The sequence below is a fragment of the Haliotis rubra genome, unplaced genomic scaffold, assembly GCF_003918875.1.
Source record: "Haliotis rubra isolate DU_JTF1 unplaced genomic scaffold, ASM391887v1 Scf952, whole genome shotgun sequence".
NCBI classification, from domain to species: Eukaryota; Metazoa; Mollusca; class Gastropoda; order Lepetellida; family Haliotidae; genus Haliotis; species Haliotis rubra.
In genome coordinates, this window is record NW_025767693.1 from 355,246 (window position 1) to 371,301 (window position 16,056).

A 16,056-nucleotide genomic window follows, 5' to 3' on the forward strand; every position below is an offset into this window, starting at 1 on the left:
GGTGCATTCAATTTAAAGAACAATTCCTACCAAAAAAAAAAATAAAGACAGGGCTGTGACATACACCTATTACCTTGACTAGCTGTAGATTGCCAAAATCTGAAGGTAGATCACCATGTCAAGGACCAAGGGACTTTTCCTACCTGCATGGACACTAGCTGGATTTTCACCATCCCTTTAGTCTTTGGCGATTGTAACACAGTTTAGCAAAACATTAAAAAACACATATTCTACGATCAAAAACACGTAGTATTAAGCCGCGTAGCAAGCCAATCTTTTCGTGTATTGAGGCCCGATAGTATTGAGGGCTTGCCCAACTTTCATGGTGATCTGTAGTAAAAGTCGTGTGAAAGCCCGGGCTTTCTTTCATAATGGTAGCTACGCCGGTGTCAGCCCGATCTGTCGACAAATGAAAAATAGGATGTTCCTAACCGTCCCTGGTATGAAAACAACTTTGAATTAAATGGGACTTACATACCTTCTCAGAAGGACAATCATTTTCAATTACTGAACTGGGTGTACCAATGCTTCGGCTGCACAAGTTGGGAGGGGGGCCGAAGTGATACAAGTCTGAGACCTTTACCACTTTGGTGCAACGTGCGCAGGGGTTAGGTAGGGACAAACCAAGAAACATAATCTGGGATCAGTAATTCAGACAAAAGGGATGCAAAAGGGATGCAAAAAATGCACAGGAAAATTTCCGACGATGGGACTACCGGTGTCCTATGAAGCATCGCTTAGAACACTCCATACATATTAGTCAGGTATAAAAACCAATCTTTAATAAATGTCGAGACGAAATACTCTTTAGTTTTGGTTATAAAGTGGCATATTTGTTTTGAAATTAGAAACCAAAATCATTAAAGGCAAAATTTCACACATTTTGGACAATATTTTGGCCTATTTAATACATGTTGGGGCATTGCACTCACTTCACCTGCTCCGTACACCGCACGCGGTGTTGTCGCCGTTTGCCGAACTGGTTTGAATCGCAAGTTGAGTTAAAGGATATTCGTAAAGGGACATATCTCTATGGGGTTTACTTGAAATAATGTTCTGCCGGTAGAGGGCACGAAAGTCGATTTAATGCAACGTTGCATTAATTCATTCGAACTTTTTAATTTAATATTGTAATCTAAATTCTTATTTTGGGGGGAATGGTAAATGCATACTCGCCCAAAAAAGAAACGCATAATAGCAATTTCATGTAGCAATGAATTAAAACGTGATTCATTTTACAAAAGGTTTTGGTCTGTTTATGAGTCCTATAGTGTTTATCTTTTGAAACATCACAACAAAACCTACCATTCGTAAAATACCCGTATTTAACAGCATGATTTTCAGTTTCGGCGTGTAGTGTCACAGAATACACAATTCACATGCAATGCACGTAAATGTTGGGGATCAGATAGTCTCAATGACGGGTATAAAAGGTTGACCACTGTCTGTCGATTATTCACTGTATTTGGAATATTGTTGACGAACGCAAAATGCCACGTCTAAGTGAAGCCAACCGTCATATCGCCATTGGTTTGCTTGAAGCTGGCCAGTCTCAACGTGCAGTTGCCCGACGCATGAATGTTCACCACAGCACCATTTCACGGATATCGCCGGCAGAATGCGGTAAAAGAACAGCTACGGCGACCAGTACCGCTCGACAAATATCCGGATTGAGGAGGCTTTCTGCACAGACCGTCAGGAACAGGTTGAGAGAGGTTGGTTTACGTGCCAGAAGGCCTTATTTTGGCCCTGTGCTTCGACAACAACATCGTCGACATCGAGTTCAATGGTGCACCAACGTTCAGGCCTACCGAACTGGTATTGACTTCAGCGCCACCACACGTCTCCATGTGACACTCAAACTGACTTTCCTCGAGTTGGTGCCAAAGACGGATAGGTCTGCATTCCCAGTGTGCAGTTTCGCTATATTTCATTGACTCATAAAGCCTACAAGATGTTTCAAAATAAACATAAAAATACAGTTGAAATTCCTACATGCGTTTCTTTTTTGGAGAGTATATATGGTAACTTTCCTGAGAGTTGATGGTTAGTATTATTGAGAGAATTGCATTATCTATCTTTAGAGAAGTGTGGTGTGAAATAGTGCCCTTAAACCGGTAATTTATACATATACAGTCAAAACCCCTTTTTGTCGAAACAGACAGGTGCGACATAAATAGGTCAAACTGTTCGATAACTTATTATCTTGAAATTTCAAGATCAACATCAACGGGTTGTTCTGCCTGGCGGGTGCTGTGGGCTTGTACAGTTGCCTCCAGCCCCTGTGGGAGGGAGTGATCAGGTCGGACTGCAGGTATGGTATTTGTCTCCCTCGCCTACCCTCAAGTGAAGTATACATCTTATAGTACAATACAATACGCTTTTTTGTACTTGTGCTGTCTCACACTATAAGTTGTATGCTTCTCTCGAGGGTAATACGGTCTGATGTACGCCTCTTTGGAGCAGTGTCACTCGAGCCGGTATTACCCATGGGAGAAGCATACGACGTATATATCTTACCGTTAAATGTACAGAGTATCATTTTATTATATTTATAAGATCGCTACCGACTATATGACATGTAAACAAATTAGCGTCTATCTTTCGACTGGATTTTTAAAATCATTGAAACATATTCTGACAAGCTTAAAACTGCTATAAAAATGGTTACTGGTGTTTAAATTGTGCGTGCAAACGATTCACTGATAAAATAGTTTAAGTAAAGCAGTGAAAGTCGGTCAAATAAATGTGTACAAAGTGAACTCAAAAACAGCTAATCGAACGGTTTTCGAACTCCGTGCTCTGCATGCGTCATATTATGACGTCATACGATTGTTGGCGATACAGCTTCTCGGCGGAGAGTCTGGCGATTACCGCGGCAGCGGGTAATATTTTTTCCAGTTGTCACCCTTCTGGGAGGGGTGACACGGAAACTTGTTAAAGGGTCATTGACCAATGAAATTAAAATATTTTACATGAAGGTAAGATAAAAGTATTTGTAACAATATACCAGGGAAATAATTACTGACCATTTATTGTGCAATTCCTGCTCTATCATGAACATGTCTTTACGAATCAAATAGTGGTGATACTAGCTGTACACGAAAAGGTGAGCGGATCCTGCTCCACCTGTAGCATAAAAACATGCAAAGGCTAGTAAATTGTTTACTGAAAAATCACGGGTACATATGGTACAAGTCATAATTGGGATTGTATCAGACATCAGTCACTGATGTATCAACCTAGGAAATGTCCTCATCGTACCCTTTACACTGTATAATAACTGTATGTATACTATTCCCCAAAAGAAACGCATAACCCAGATATCTGTTCAAACATGTATAACTCGTCCACAAATAGACTTCAGTACATGAATTTTTACATCAGTTTAGAAGGAAATGTCTATACAACCAAGTGGATAATTTTAGATAACGGAGACGTTAAGCGCGATGGTGACCACATAGCATGGTGCCGACGTCGGGTCTCCTGGCTCTCAGTCCAATCTCTCTCAACCTGTTCTGTACAGTTTGACAGGATATCCTCCGAAGTCTAGACACCCTGGCTGCTGTGCTCTCACCCGTGGCGGTACGATCACACAAATGTCGTACCCGGATGTACCGATCTTGGGCTGCAGTGGTGACTCGAGGTCTGCTTGTACGAGGACGGTCATTTGTCATACCTGTTTGGTTGTAACGAGTGCAAGCAGTGATATCGTGCTCAGACTAACATTCAGACGCCTGGCAACAGAAAATTGGTAATCTCCAGCGTGCATTCCTTCATTGGAGATGTTCCGTATCGCAGCGTCAAGACTTGGCGTAGTGATTTGACCTTGAAACTCCTTCAAAACGAATGCTGATTTCCGAAAGTAATCTTGTTTTTATCGGCAGACAGTGCATGCTCTTTGCTGCACAATTTCAACTGGAAGGTGCTTTCTGTTGCGTTGTGGCGATGCCTTTTTAATTCTTGTAAGAAATCTCTTCAAAATCAACTTTTTCAAGTAAAGTCGAGTTTTCACTTGTGCAATTGTGTATGAAAACAATTGGTAATTAATAGATTTTAAAAAATACAAAACGCCTATGCATTTCATTTTTTGGATAGTATATGTTATCAAAATTACTTCAGCGACAGTAACTGAGCGACAATCTAATGTCACAGACCCGTGAAGATCCGTGTTAGAATTGATCTTCAGTAACCCATGCCCGTCGTACGAAGCGACTAACGGGATCGGGTGGTCAGGCTCGCTGACTTGGTTGACACATGTCATCGTATCCCGATTGTGTAGATCGATGCGCATGTTGTTGATCACTGGATTGTCTGGTCCAGACTGGATTATTTACAGACCGCCGCCATATAGCTGGAATATTGCTGAGTAAAAATAAACTCACTCACTCACTCTAATGCTACATCGGTAGTATATCAGGGATATCGTGACTTTGAAAGTTGTATATTCACAAAAGAAACATAGACGATATAAATACATGTCGACAGAAACAACTAAAATATTACAGATTTACACTTAAAACTGTCATGCAATCATGAATTCTCTGCGCAGCAATGCCATATAAAAATGGGCCAACAACTGAAGCTAGATCACTAAACCAGACACCGTGGAGCCTTACGGCGCTATTGCTACCCGCATGGACACTAGTTAGATTTACACCATCCCTTCAGTTGTTAACGATTTTGACAAATTTAGCAATGAATTAAAGGAACACAAATTCTACGATTAAAAACATGGTACGATTTTTAAAAAATATGCTTTGAATGACGCGGACATACGTACCCTCGGCCAGATTTTACGACCTGTAACAGATCCTCATAATTACTATACACAGCATGCTCCAGCGAATATAAACATCAGACCGATGGTATGGTTATCATTTGCGGCAGTCGAGATTTCTCGCCCCGAAGCCATGTCATCAGTCATGAAGCTATACACGACATGGGTTTCTGACAACAACTTGAGAGTTATGATTGAGTCAATTAATAAATTGAGCGCAGTTGTGTCATATAAACGACAGCTGAAATGGAGGTAGGGTTGGAAAAGGTGACTGTGATTCCAATTGAATTAATGTGACCTGAAGTTTTACCAAGCTGGTTTGCTTGTTGTTTTACGCAGCACTCAGCAATGTTCCAGCTCTGTGGCGGCGATCTGTAAATAATCGAATCTGGACCAGACAATCCAGTGATCAACAGCATGAGCAGCGATCTACGCAATTGGGATACGATGACATGTTTGTTTGTTTTAAACATATCTTATTGTCAAAAAGACAAAGGGATTGGGTACAAATGCACTACTTATGGTCGCCTTCTCGCGATGATATGTGTCAACCAACTCAGCGAGCCTGACCACCCGCTCCCGTTAGTCGCCTCTTTCGACAAGCATAGGTTGCTGAATATCAATTCTAATCCGGATCTTCGGGGCGGTGGGGTAGCCTAATGGTTAAAGCGTTGGCTCGTCACGCCGAAGACCCGGGTTCGAATCCCCACTTGGGTACAATGTGAGAAGCCCATTTCTGGTGTCCCCCGCCGTGATGTTGCTGGAATATTGCTGGGCTACCCCACCGCCCCTGACCAACCTGAAATATAAACACCGACGTAAAGACAGATAAATGTATTGCACCTTGGATCTAACTCTATCTGACCTGCACAGTATGAGATAATGATCCCGTATTTTATCCGACCATCTTTACCAACGTGGCCCTGGAGATGGTTCAGATAGTTGATGGTCTGTGGTTCAACACCCCGGGATATAATATTTAACCACTAGGCTACCCCACTACCCCTCAAACTTAATGAATCTCCACAAGTGTAAATGGGTACGTCCACTGTGTTTAACATTTGCATGACACGTTATCTATGCCGAAGTTACGTTGGTTGGTTGCTTATAAAATGAGGAAACCAACCCGATTACCACCCCGCCCGCCCCTCCCCAATAAAAAACAACATAAACAAAACAAAAGCAAACACAAAATAAATACAAAAATAAAAAGTAGAAAAATAAATAAAAATAAATAAAATTAAAAAAATTAATTAAAAAGTGTATTAAAAAATAATCTATGAAAGAGAAATATAAAGAGTGACGGAAAAGGTTAAGCCTCTGAGCACAACGAGTGGTTTAATCCATGCACGTGCAATGTATGGCAGGTAATACTCAATGCGAGTGTAAACTGGTTCATTCCAGTTGCAACTGAACTAGGTGAAAAACACATTTTTCATGAGCTTATTTCTTTAAGAGGTCATGGGTGAGGTGAGGTGAAATTGGGTTTAACGTCGTGCTTGAGAATATTTCGTTCATATGACGACGTGCATGCGTGTGTATGTGTAGGTGCGGCTGCTTGTACTAGCCCAGACTTAAGCTGGTTTTATAGTGCTAGCCCACTGAGATACCATGCCGCAGTGAAGCATGACTACCCCACTAGGACACATTATAATGACTCCGAGCCGACCAGTCCTTGTTGTACCCATTAATGCCGAGCGCCAGGCAGGGACCAACAAGTACCATATTTTAACGTCTTTTGGTATGACGCGGTCGGGGATCGAACCCGCGACCTTCCGCTCTCCGGGCGGACGCTCTAACCACAACACCACGGAGGCGAACTACGAGGTCATTAGTGAGTGAGTGAGTGAGTGGGTAATTGAGTGAGCGAGTTTCGTTTCTTGTCTTATTATTACCAATCAGTTTCTTAAATGCCAATCAAAGAGATATTCTGGAAATCGCAATGCATTAACGCAGGTGAGTGAGTTTAGTTTTACTCAACTTTTAGCAGTAGACCAGCAATACCACGGCGTAGAACACCAGAAATGGGCTTCACACAGTGTACCCATGTTGGCAATCAAATCCTGGTCTTTGGCGTGATGAGTGAACGCTTTAACCATGAGGCTACCCACCTCCCACATATATCCTTAACCTCGGCCGGTCGGTTGGGTAGCCTACGCTAGGGAAGCCCGGGTTCGATTCCCTAACGTACAATATTCGAAACCTATTTCTGGTGTCCCCCGCCTTGATATTGCTGGAATATTGCTAATAGTAGCGTAAAACCTTACTCACTCACTCACTCAACCTCGACACAACAACGTAATATTACATATAAACCTCTCGAAAAAACTATAAGCAAAAATCTTTAGACATTACAAAATATTAAGGTCTTTTAGATTTAGGAGATAATTACAATTATATATCACTGCTATTTATATTTTTGAACAACAGCCAACATCAAATTAATTAGAAAAAAGGGGGACGAGGATCGCCTCTCTTCACATGCTTTACCTGGTAACTTTGACATGTCGTAAATCATATATTTTTTTCGCTGTGTGACAAAGTAAGAGGAACTGTTATTTTGTTTCACATGCTGGCCATGTTTGACGAAACACGTGGCCTGACAAGCATGACATATGAATTGCTCGCTATGTCCTATAAAAGGACTTCGTGTGTTACAACAGCCATGGACATTTACCATGGCTTCCAATGTGGTGTACGTTCTGGCAATGGCGGCCTGCTTGTCTGCGAAGAGTGTCAACCAAGATGGTAAGTCGAATTATCAGACGTTCGTGGAGTGCCACTGACAGAAATTGATCAGGGTAGTATGATATTATCATTGTTATTATGGTTTACACCCGTGAAGATCCGGGTTTGAATTGGTCTTCAGCAAACCATACTTGTCGTAAGAGGCGACTAACGGGATCGGGTGGTCAGGCTCGCTGACTTGGTTGACACATGTCAGTTGCGTAGATCGATGTTCATGCTGTTGATCACTAGATTGTCTGGTCCAGACTGGATTATTTACAGACTGCCGCCATATAGCTGTAATGTTGCTGAGTGCGGCGTAAAACTAACCTCACTCACTCACTCATGGTTGACAAATGTCATTGCGAGAAGGTAACCATAAGTAGTGCACTTGTCGTAAGACGCGACTAACGGGATCGGGTGGTGAGGCTCATGCTGTTGATCACTGGATTGTCTGGTCAAGATTTAATTATATACAGACCGCAGCCATATACCTGGAATAATGCTGTGGGCAGACTTGGTGAATGACTTTACCTGGTTTACTCTCATCGCTGTACCCTCCAGCTATCAACCTCAAGCTCAAATTTGAGTCTTTACATGCATCACCAGAGGATCATCCGATCAATAAATGCATATTAATGAAACCACGACCTCCAAAATTGAGTGGCATATGTAAACGATTGAGAGAGGAACGAGGATGGTGGGCTCTGTTGTCAGACATGTTACTTCTGGTCAGGCGGTCAAGACTCTGGATGTCAACTTTTGTCAACAACTCCAAAGGAATAGGAAAGGACTGGCACAGCAAAAGTATTGGTAGCTTTGACCTGGTTTCAAGCACTTAGCTCTGAGCTCCAGATTTTCTTTAAGTGAAAGTTATACTTGGCCCGAAGTTTGTCTTGAATCTGGGCATTCAGGAGCTTGTCTCGAACTTGCATTCCAAGAAAGTGTAGGCCTGATCTTCCACAAGATACTCAATAACTCCTCCCATTTGTAATCTCTCACCCACATACAGACACACACACTCTCTCACACACATCCAGACACACACACACTCTCTCACACACATACCGACACACACTCTCTCTCACACACATACACACACTCTCACGCTCAGATAGACACACATACGCTCTCTCTCACACACACACTCGCACACATACACACACTCTCACACACATACAGACACAAACTCTCTCACACACATACATACACACACTCTCACACGCATACAGACACTCTCTCTCACATACATAGACACACACATATAGAGACACACACACTCTTTCACACACAAACAGACACACACACATTTACACAGACAGACAGACCCATTCACACAGACACACACACATTCACACAGGCAGACACATACTCCATCACTCACTCACATAACCGAGGTTCACAAAACAAGTTTATTTGGTCGATATCTAATTAAGAAATACAGTTCTCTCTACCACCATGTATAGTGTAATAAAGCACACTTTCGCCCTGAACTATTATGACGTTCGAGTGAATATCACTTAGTAATAAAGTATATTTTTATTAAGGCAGGGTTATTAACAAAAATTCATTTCTTTTCTTGTTACATATCACATTGAAATAACAGTCTATGTAGAACATTTATATAGAACTTATGTCCTGTTATGGTCAGGATTTCACCAGCACATTTGACAGTCAGAACCCTAAATAACGTATGTTTTAGATTTATTAACTAACAGCTCACTTCTCTTCTAAATCTCTACTCTGCCAAGTCTCTACTACTCTAGTGTTTCCTGTTTGGGACATTAAAAGAAAGTGCACTTCCCCCCAAGTGCCTGAGCTAGTCAATTGGTTATAGCCTGGGAAAAGACACATTTAAGAAAAACAGATTTGAAAACGGTGTGGGTCCACCGGTAATCGGCATGGTTGAGTGATCGTGGGAATGTGGCTCTCCCGGCAATGCGCTATTAGCTAATCCATGTAACTGTAACCACCTCAAAATGAAGGAAGACACAATAGAACTGTTGATACTCTGTCGACCTAGAGTCTCACTGCCACAAGTCGAATTTGGCGATTGTGAGATCACACCAAGCTCTGAAGTATGTAACCTAGGAGTCATTTTTGACAGTCAGTTTAATTTTGAGTCACATGTCAACCTCATCTCCAAGCAAGCCTACCATAACACCAGCAACATGATGAGATATCAACATGCACTGGTAACATCACGCCTCGACTATTGTAATTCTCTTCTCTTGGGAATCACAAATCAACAACGACGAAGAGGAACACATTTTTATGGTTAGAAAACTTCTTTATTGCAAAAGATGCAAATAATGTACAGAAGGACCAGAACACTTCTGCCAGGGTTGTTGGCAAACAAAGAAGTATGACCATATGACACCGGTCCTGCAACACCTCCACTGGTTACCAGTGAGGTACCGTATTCAGTATAACATACTGGTACTGGTGTACAAGTGCCTGCATAGATAACTCCGTCTTACCTGTCCAGTCTTATTCACAGATACCAGCCACGTTGCTCACTCACATCTAAAGAGGGGCTTCAACTGCAGGTACCAACATCACGCACAAAGACCTTTCGCGTAAGAGCCTTTGAATATGCCGGACCATACTTGTGGAATGAACTGCCAATCCATATCAAACCCCAGACCACTCTCACTGGATTCAAATCAAAACTCAAGACACTTTTCAACTAAGCTCTTGATCAGTGAAATTCTAGATAGATAGACAGCTAGATAGGTAGGTAGGTAGGTAGACAGACAGATAGATAGATAGATATGGAAGGATGGATGGAAGGATGGATGGATAGGTGGATGGATGGATGGATGGATAGATCCTGGTATGCCATTCCAGATCTTTCTGTCTAAATCTAGCACAAGTCTAAATATAGCACACCACGGCCCCTTACTAAATCTACAGGTAAAATGTATAACAGATGAAGCATTGTTGCACAAGGTATAACACTGCCACATATGATTGATGACGTATGACTTCAGCTTGTACGAGTGCGACGTCAAACAAACATGCCCATGTCTGATTCTTGTGTGTTCCAGGTTGTTCCCCCTTTAAGTGCAGTCAATGGTGTATATTTGGATACGTGGAAGTGAACGGCTGTCCAACGTGTAGCTGTTGCTCTCTTCCTACGTGTCCTCCTCCTCCCATCGACGTGTGTCCCCGCGGCTTCAAATACGTCAACGGCTGTCCAACGTGCCTTTGCTACTAACGACGACTACAATTATGGTCGCCGAAATATGCATACAGTCTTTGGATGTTTAGAAAATGTATATGCAATTCTTTTGTTCCGAGTGATTTATATATGCAATGTGTTGTTCGGAATGATATATACGTTAAATAGTTATAGTTCTCAATGATTGTTCGGAATGTATAATATACATGTATATGATGATATGTTTTAAATGATTTCTATATGCAGTAGTTTGCTCTTAATGCTGCATATATGCAATAGTTTGCTCAGAATGTTTATGTGTATTCCATGATTTGTTCTGAATGATTTATATGTATTCAAATACCCGCTGAAACATAACATTATGAAATATAACTTATAAATGACCTTTTCTGCGTGAGATATTCTTTGTGATATATACAATGGACGACTCATAGGTTATAGTTAGTGCATTCACGTCAGGTGTATATTACTTTATGTAAGTGGTTCATCAAGGCAAGTGAGTGAGTGAGTGAGTTAGTTCGGTTTAGTTTGACACTTACTTCGCGGAATGTCTGTTAGATCTGGGAAGAAAACATGAAGTAATACTTGTCTCGTTTGCCAGTGGTGTTAAACCAACGACCTCTGACATGGTGCTGTCAAACCATTGTGGATCTGTCTTACCTGAGGGACCGTTCATAATTTATGGCTGGAGGGTTGGATTGTGTGTGTGTGTGTTTGTGTGTGTGTGAGAGAGAGAGAGAGAGAGAGAGAGAGAGAGAGAGAGAGAGAGAGAGAGAGAGAGAGAGAGAGAGAGAGAGAGAGAGAGAGAGAGAGAGAGAGAGTGAGAGAGAGAGAGATGATTTTAAGGGGGTCACCCATTTTGTTCTGGGGAAGTGGGGGGTCATCAATTTTGTACACATGTACTAGGGGAGAGGTCAGCAATTATTGTTCATGCTACTCCATAAAAATCATCATCCTTCTTCCCCCCCCCCCCACACACACACACATACACCCCCCAGCCATAAAAAATGAACGGACCCAAAAGATGCAAACCTGCACCGCAAACTGACTTGTTGGCGGAACATACTGAGATTACAAAATTTGCCATATTCATTCACATATCAGTGATTTATGTTGTTCTGAGTTGTTAGGCTTCTTAAAGAAGAGGGTATGTAAAAGCAACAAAATACTTTCCATTGTCATATTCCGACCATGTTTTGTTTATCACCAGTGATGATACCAGCCGCCTCCAGTGAAGAGGACCTCTTCTGCCCCTCCACGAAACCCAATTATTCTACCTCCACATAACATACAAACAAAATAGACACTCGCCCCCAACCAAAAAAACAGAACCAAACAAAAACATAAGAATTAAAGTAAAGCAGAAATAGGACTACATAAATGTACACACCCCCCCCCACACAAAGAAAAATAAAATAATAATAATAATAATAAAATTTTGTTGTTGTTGTTGTTGAAAATATTAATAAACAAAATGAATGAATAAATGTAGTGTATGTATGTAGGTATGCATGTATGTATGTATGTATGTATGTATGTATGTATGTATGTATGTATGTATGTATGTATGTATGTATGTATGTATGTATGTATGTATGTATGTATGTATGTATGTATGTATGTATGTATGTATGTATGTATGTATGAATGAATGAAAATAATAATAATGAAAATAGAAATAACAGACAATAAACCCATGGAATACCCACAGGTACTGAAAAAAATACACAGGGACACAAATAAATTCAAAATGGGGAATTAAACGGTTGACGCCGATGTAGCAAATTTAGAGTGAGTGAGTAAGTGAGTGAGTGAGTGAGCTAAATATTGAAGTCACATCTTCTCAATTTCAGCCATATCGGGACCACGTCAAATTCAGATCTTCATAAACCATTTTGAAGGTGGTATGACACTTTTAGAAATCTTCGGAGAAAGAGCATACCTCACAAGTAATGGATTGTGCATACCAAATGTTGAAGCTGTTGGTATATCGCTTTATTGTCAGGCAAAACAAACTTCTATTGTGCGGCAAATTTTACCGGCAGGAAGAATGTATTTACCCTTTTTAGTGAACACCTGGTGTCAACTCGAGTTTCAGCGGTCCATTCACATAATTTTCACAGCTGTTTCCTTATACGCTAAAGGAATATGTGTTCCTGTTGATAGTCTGGTAGCCTTTTAGGGACATGTGTTTTTTTCTTTCTCTTTTTCTTGAAATTTCAAGATGCTTAGTTGAAATTTCAAGATGCATATTAAGTTGGGGCATGGTGGGCGAGCTGGCTAAGGCGCCAGGCTAGAGATCCAGCGACCATGACGTGCGGGGTCGAGCGCTTAAGTGACCGGGTGTAAAAACCTTGCAGTCAACTTTGTGTGCAGATTCTTTCAGTGTTGTCACAACCCCTAGTGTAGAGTACACAACCCTGTGCACTTAAAAGAACCCACGAATCCGTTGGTATATGACCAGATGGTGGCCACATCAATACATGCAAACACCCAGTTGCGGGTACAGCAATGTGCAGTAAACTTGGACAAAGTACTGTGACTATGTGTCCCAGTGCACCCAGCTGTGAATGGGTACCTCGTAAGGATGGGAAAGCTGCAATACCTCGGTGTGAATTCAAGAAATGATCTTGAAATTTCAAGATGGTAAGTTTAAATTTCAGCATAGTATCTTGAAATATCAAGAAAAAGAAAAAACCCGAATGGCCCTAAAAGGGTTACGAGGGTATTACAGTTTGAACTGCGCGTAGTTAGGCAGTGTAAACATAAATGCAAAATATAATTTAAGTCAACCCATAATTCCATATTTACGGTGGCATAATAGGGCCATGTGTTTTTTTTTTCTTGAAATGTCAAGTAGTGACTTGAAATTTCCAGATTGTAAGTTGAAATTTCAAGATGGCAATCTTGAAATTTCAAGTTAATAAGTTGAAATTTCAAGATATTTTACTTGGAATTTCAAGATATTTTACTTGAAATTTCAAATTAATGATCGCGTAAAAAAATCTTGAAAATTCAAGATACTATGTTGAAATTTCAAATTAATATGTTGAAATTTCAGGATGCTATGTTGAAATTTTTACATACCACTAACGTAAGATCTTGAAATTTCAAGATTTTTACGCGATCATTAAGTTGAAATTTCAAGTAAAATATCTTGAAATTTTAACTTATTATCTTGAAATTCAACTTATTATCTTGAAATTTCAAGATCAACATCTTGAAATTTCAGCTTACAATCTGGAAATTTCAAGAAAAAAAAGAAAAAGAAAAAAAAAAGATGGCCTTATTATGCCACCGTACATATTTCCTTGAGGTAATAGTTCTTTCGACACAATGTGACGTGCAATGTGGACCACACGCTTCACACATGGAACCCGGACCCCTGGTTTAAGAGGCGAACCGTTTGACCGCTGGGTTAGAAGACCGCTCCTGTTCGCATATGTTATAGTCTAAACACCGTTTAACAATAGTCCGTTTTTTTAAATAGTATTTACAAATACGAGAAGAGATTATTTCACGTGGACTTTATTTAGTACTGTTCATGAAAATAAATCTGAAAAGGGGTCAGTAAAAAATTAAGATTGTACAATATGTAAAAACTTCCACATATTTAACAGGAAAATATACAAATCTGTACCACAGCAACCTCGGATAATGGATATGCGTCTCGGTTTCTATTCAATAGCAGCTGAAATTTAAAAGTAACAAGGTGAATAATGACGAATGTCTAGTCATAGATATATGAATTGTTGCTTACATAAAAAGAAAAAAAAACACCCAGAAAAAGAACAAAAACAAAAGCAAAAACACACACACACAAAATACCACAATCATTAGAAACTATAACTCACTCGAACCTGGTCCAGCTAATGAAGTCATTTTCGGAAATCTGGTAACGGAAGTAAGCTGGGCCCCGTCTCGCATATCCGGCGAGCAAAGGGAGCCAGGAACCAGCTTAGTGCCGGAAGTAGCGCATCGCGAGACTTACAGGCCCTATAAGCACAGACTGGGAACAGTCTGTAGTCACAAATACCACCCAGAAATGATACTTTAATGACAAAATAAACAGCAATTATTTGCACCTTTGAACTGGTGCAACAGGATAGATCCAGATATCCTAGCAGCAGGAACGTCTGCTGGAGGTTACGGTTATAGGAGCTTACCACATGGTCGACAACGACACGTTGGACATCCTCTCTCATCAGGGATATTCCCACATTTACAGAAGATGGGGCACACGGGACCACACACCGGTCTTTTCTGGGGCAGAGACACCGCAGGAACGTTAGCTGCACCTGAAATATGAGTGAGTGAGTGAGTGAGTGAGTGAGTGAGTGAGTGTCATCGTCCTGTCGGAGGAAAGCTAATAAGCCTGTTACTATTCCGAAAAAAAGAGTACGGAGATGGTGCCATGGCGAGTCTGGGATTCGATGAACACAGTATCCAGCACGCCTAAGGCACACAACTCTGCAATGCGGATTGCAGTGCCACATGCGGCCCAAGGGTGCTCCCCGAATACAAGTACCATTACTATACATGTTGAAGTGATTCGTATTAAATATGTTGATGTCAATCAAATATAAAAAAACAAAACCACGTATTTCTGGAGTGAGTGATTGAGTGAGTGAGGTTTTAATTCGCTTTATCAATATTCCCGCAATATCACGGCGGGGGACGCAGATGTTCCTAAGAATAGAATATATATCTTCCCCTTTATTGGCATGTATTGAGGCCCTCCACTGTGTAGAAAGACTCACACCCAAACTGATACACCATATCATTCAAATGCTGTCAACAACTACATTCTGGAAATGCCCCACGCTTTCCATAGAGTGAATACATACCATTTAAAAAAGTAGGGGATACTGGATTTACAAGATGGATAAAATGCAAATGATGAACCAAAGGAGGAAACAGATGATGAAGAGAAATCAAGGGAAAATGTGACAATTTATTCCATTTCTTAGGAAAAGTTTCATCTGTATGGATATATATAACTTTTACCCATATGCATTGGCATTGGCTCGTGTAATGCTCGCAAAATGGAATATCCCCTACCTTTTTTAATGGTATAGATACACGTGTAGATAAAACACAACGCATGGTGGGAGAATGTATAGTCACTGACTCAGCATTCACCTGATGAAGGAGCAAGAGTTTGCTCTGAAACGTCGTAAAAAATATATAAAGAAACTGTTGTCCATGAAACTTGTCATGTATTCATGTTCACCCAATTTTTTAAATGCCTTACAAGAACGTTACGTTTAAAGCATCTCGTGTACGTGAACAACGTGCAATACTCACCAAAACGTGACCTTCGTCTGCACATGCATGTCGGACATCCTCTGCGACCTCCTCTACG

At 40.8% G+C, this 16,056-nt stretch overlaps 1 protein-coding gene across 1 annotated transcript; it reads left to right on the forward strand.

The window, feature by feature from the left end:
* Window positions 1–7,453: 7,453 nt before the first annotated feature.
* On the forward strand, window positions 7,454–10,768 carry LOC124264962 (cysteine-rich motor neuron 1 protein-like). Its single transcript, XM_046699747.1, has 2 exons — window positions 7,454–7,528; window positions 10,558–10,768. The coding sequence occupies exons 1-2, from the start codon at window positions 7,459–7,461 to the stop codon at window positions 10,725–10,727; spliced, it is 240 nt and encodes a 79-aa protein (XP_046555703.1). The 5' UTR covers window positions 7,454–7,458; the 3' UTR covers window positions 10,728–10,768.
* The last annotated feature ends 5,288 nt before the right edge of the window (window positions 10,769–16,056 follow it).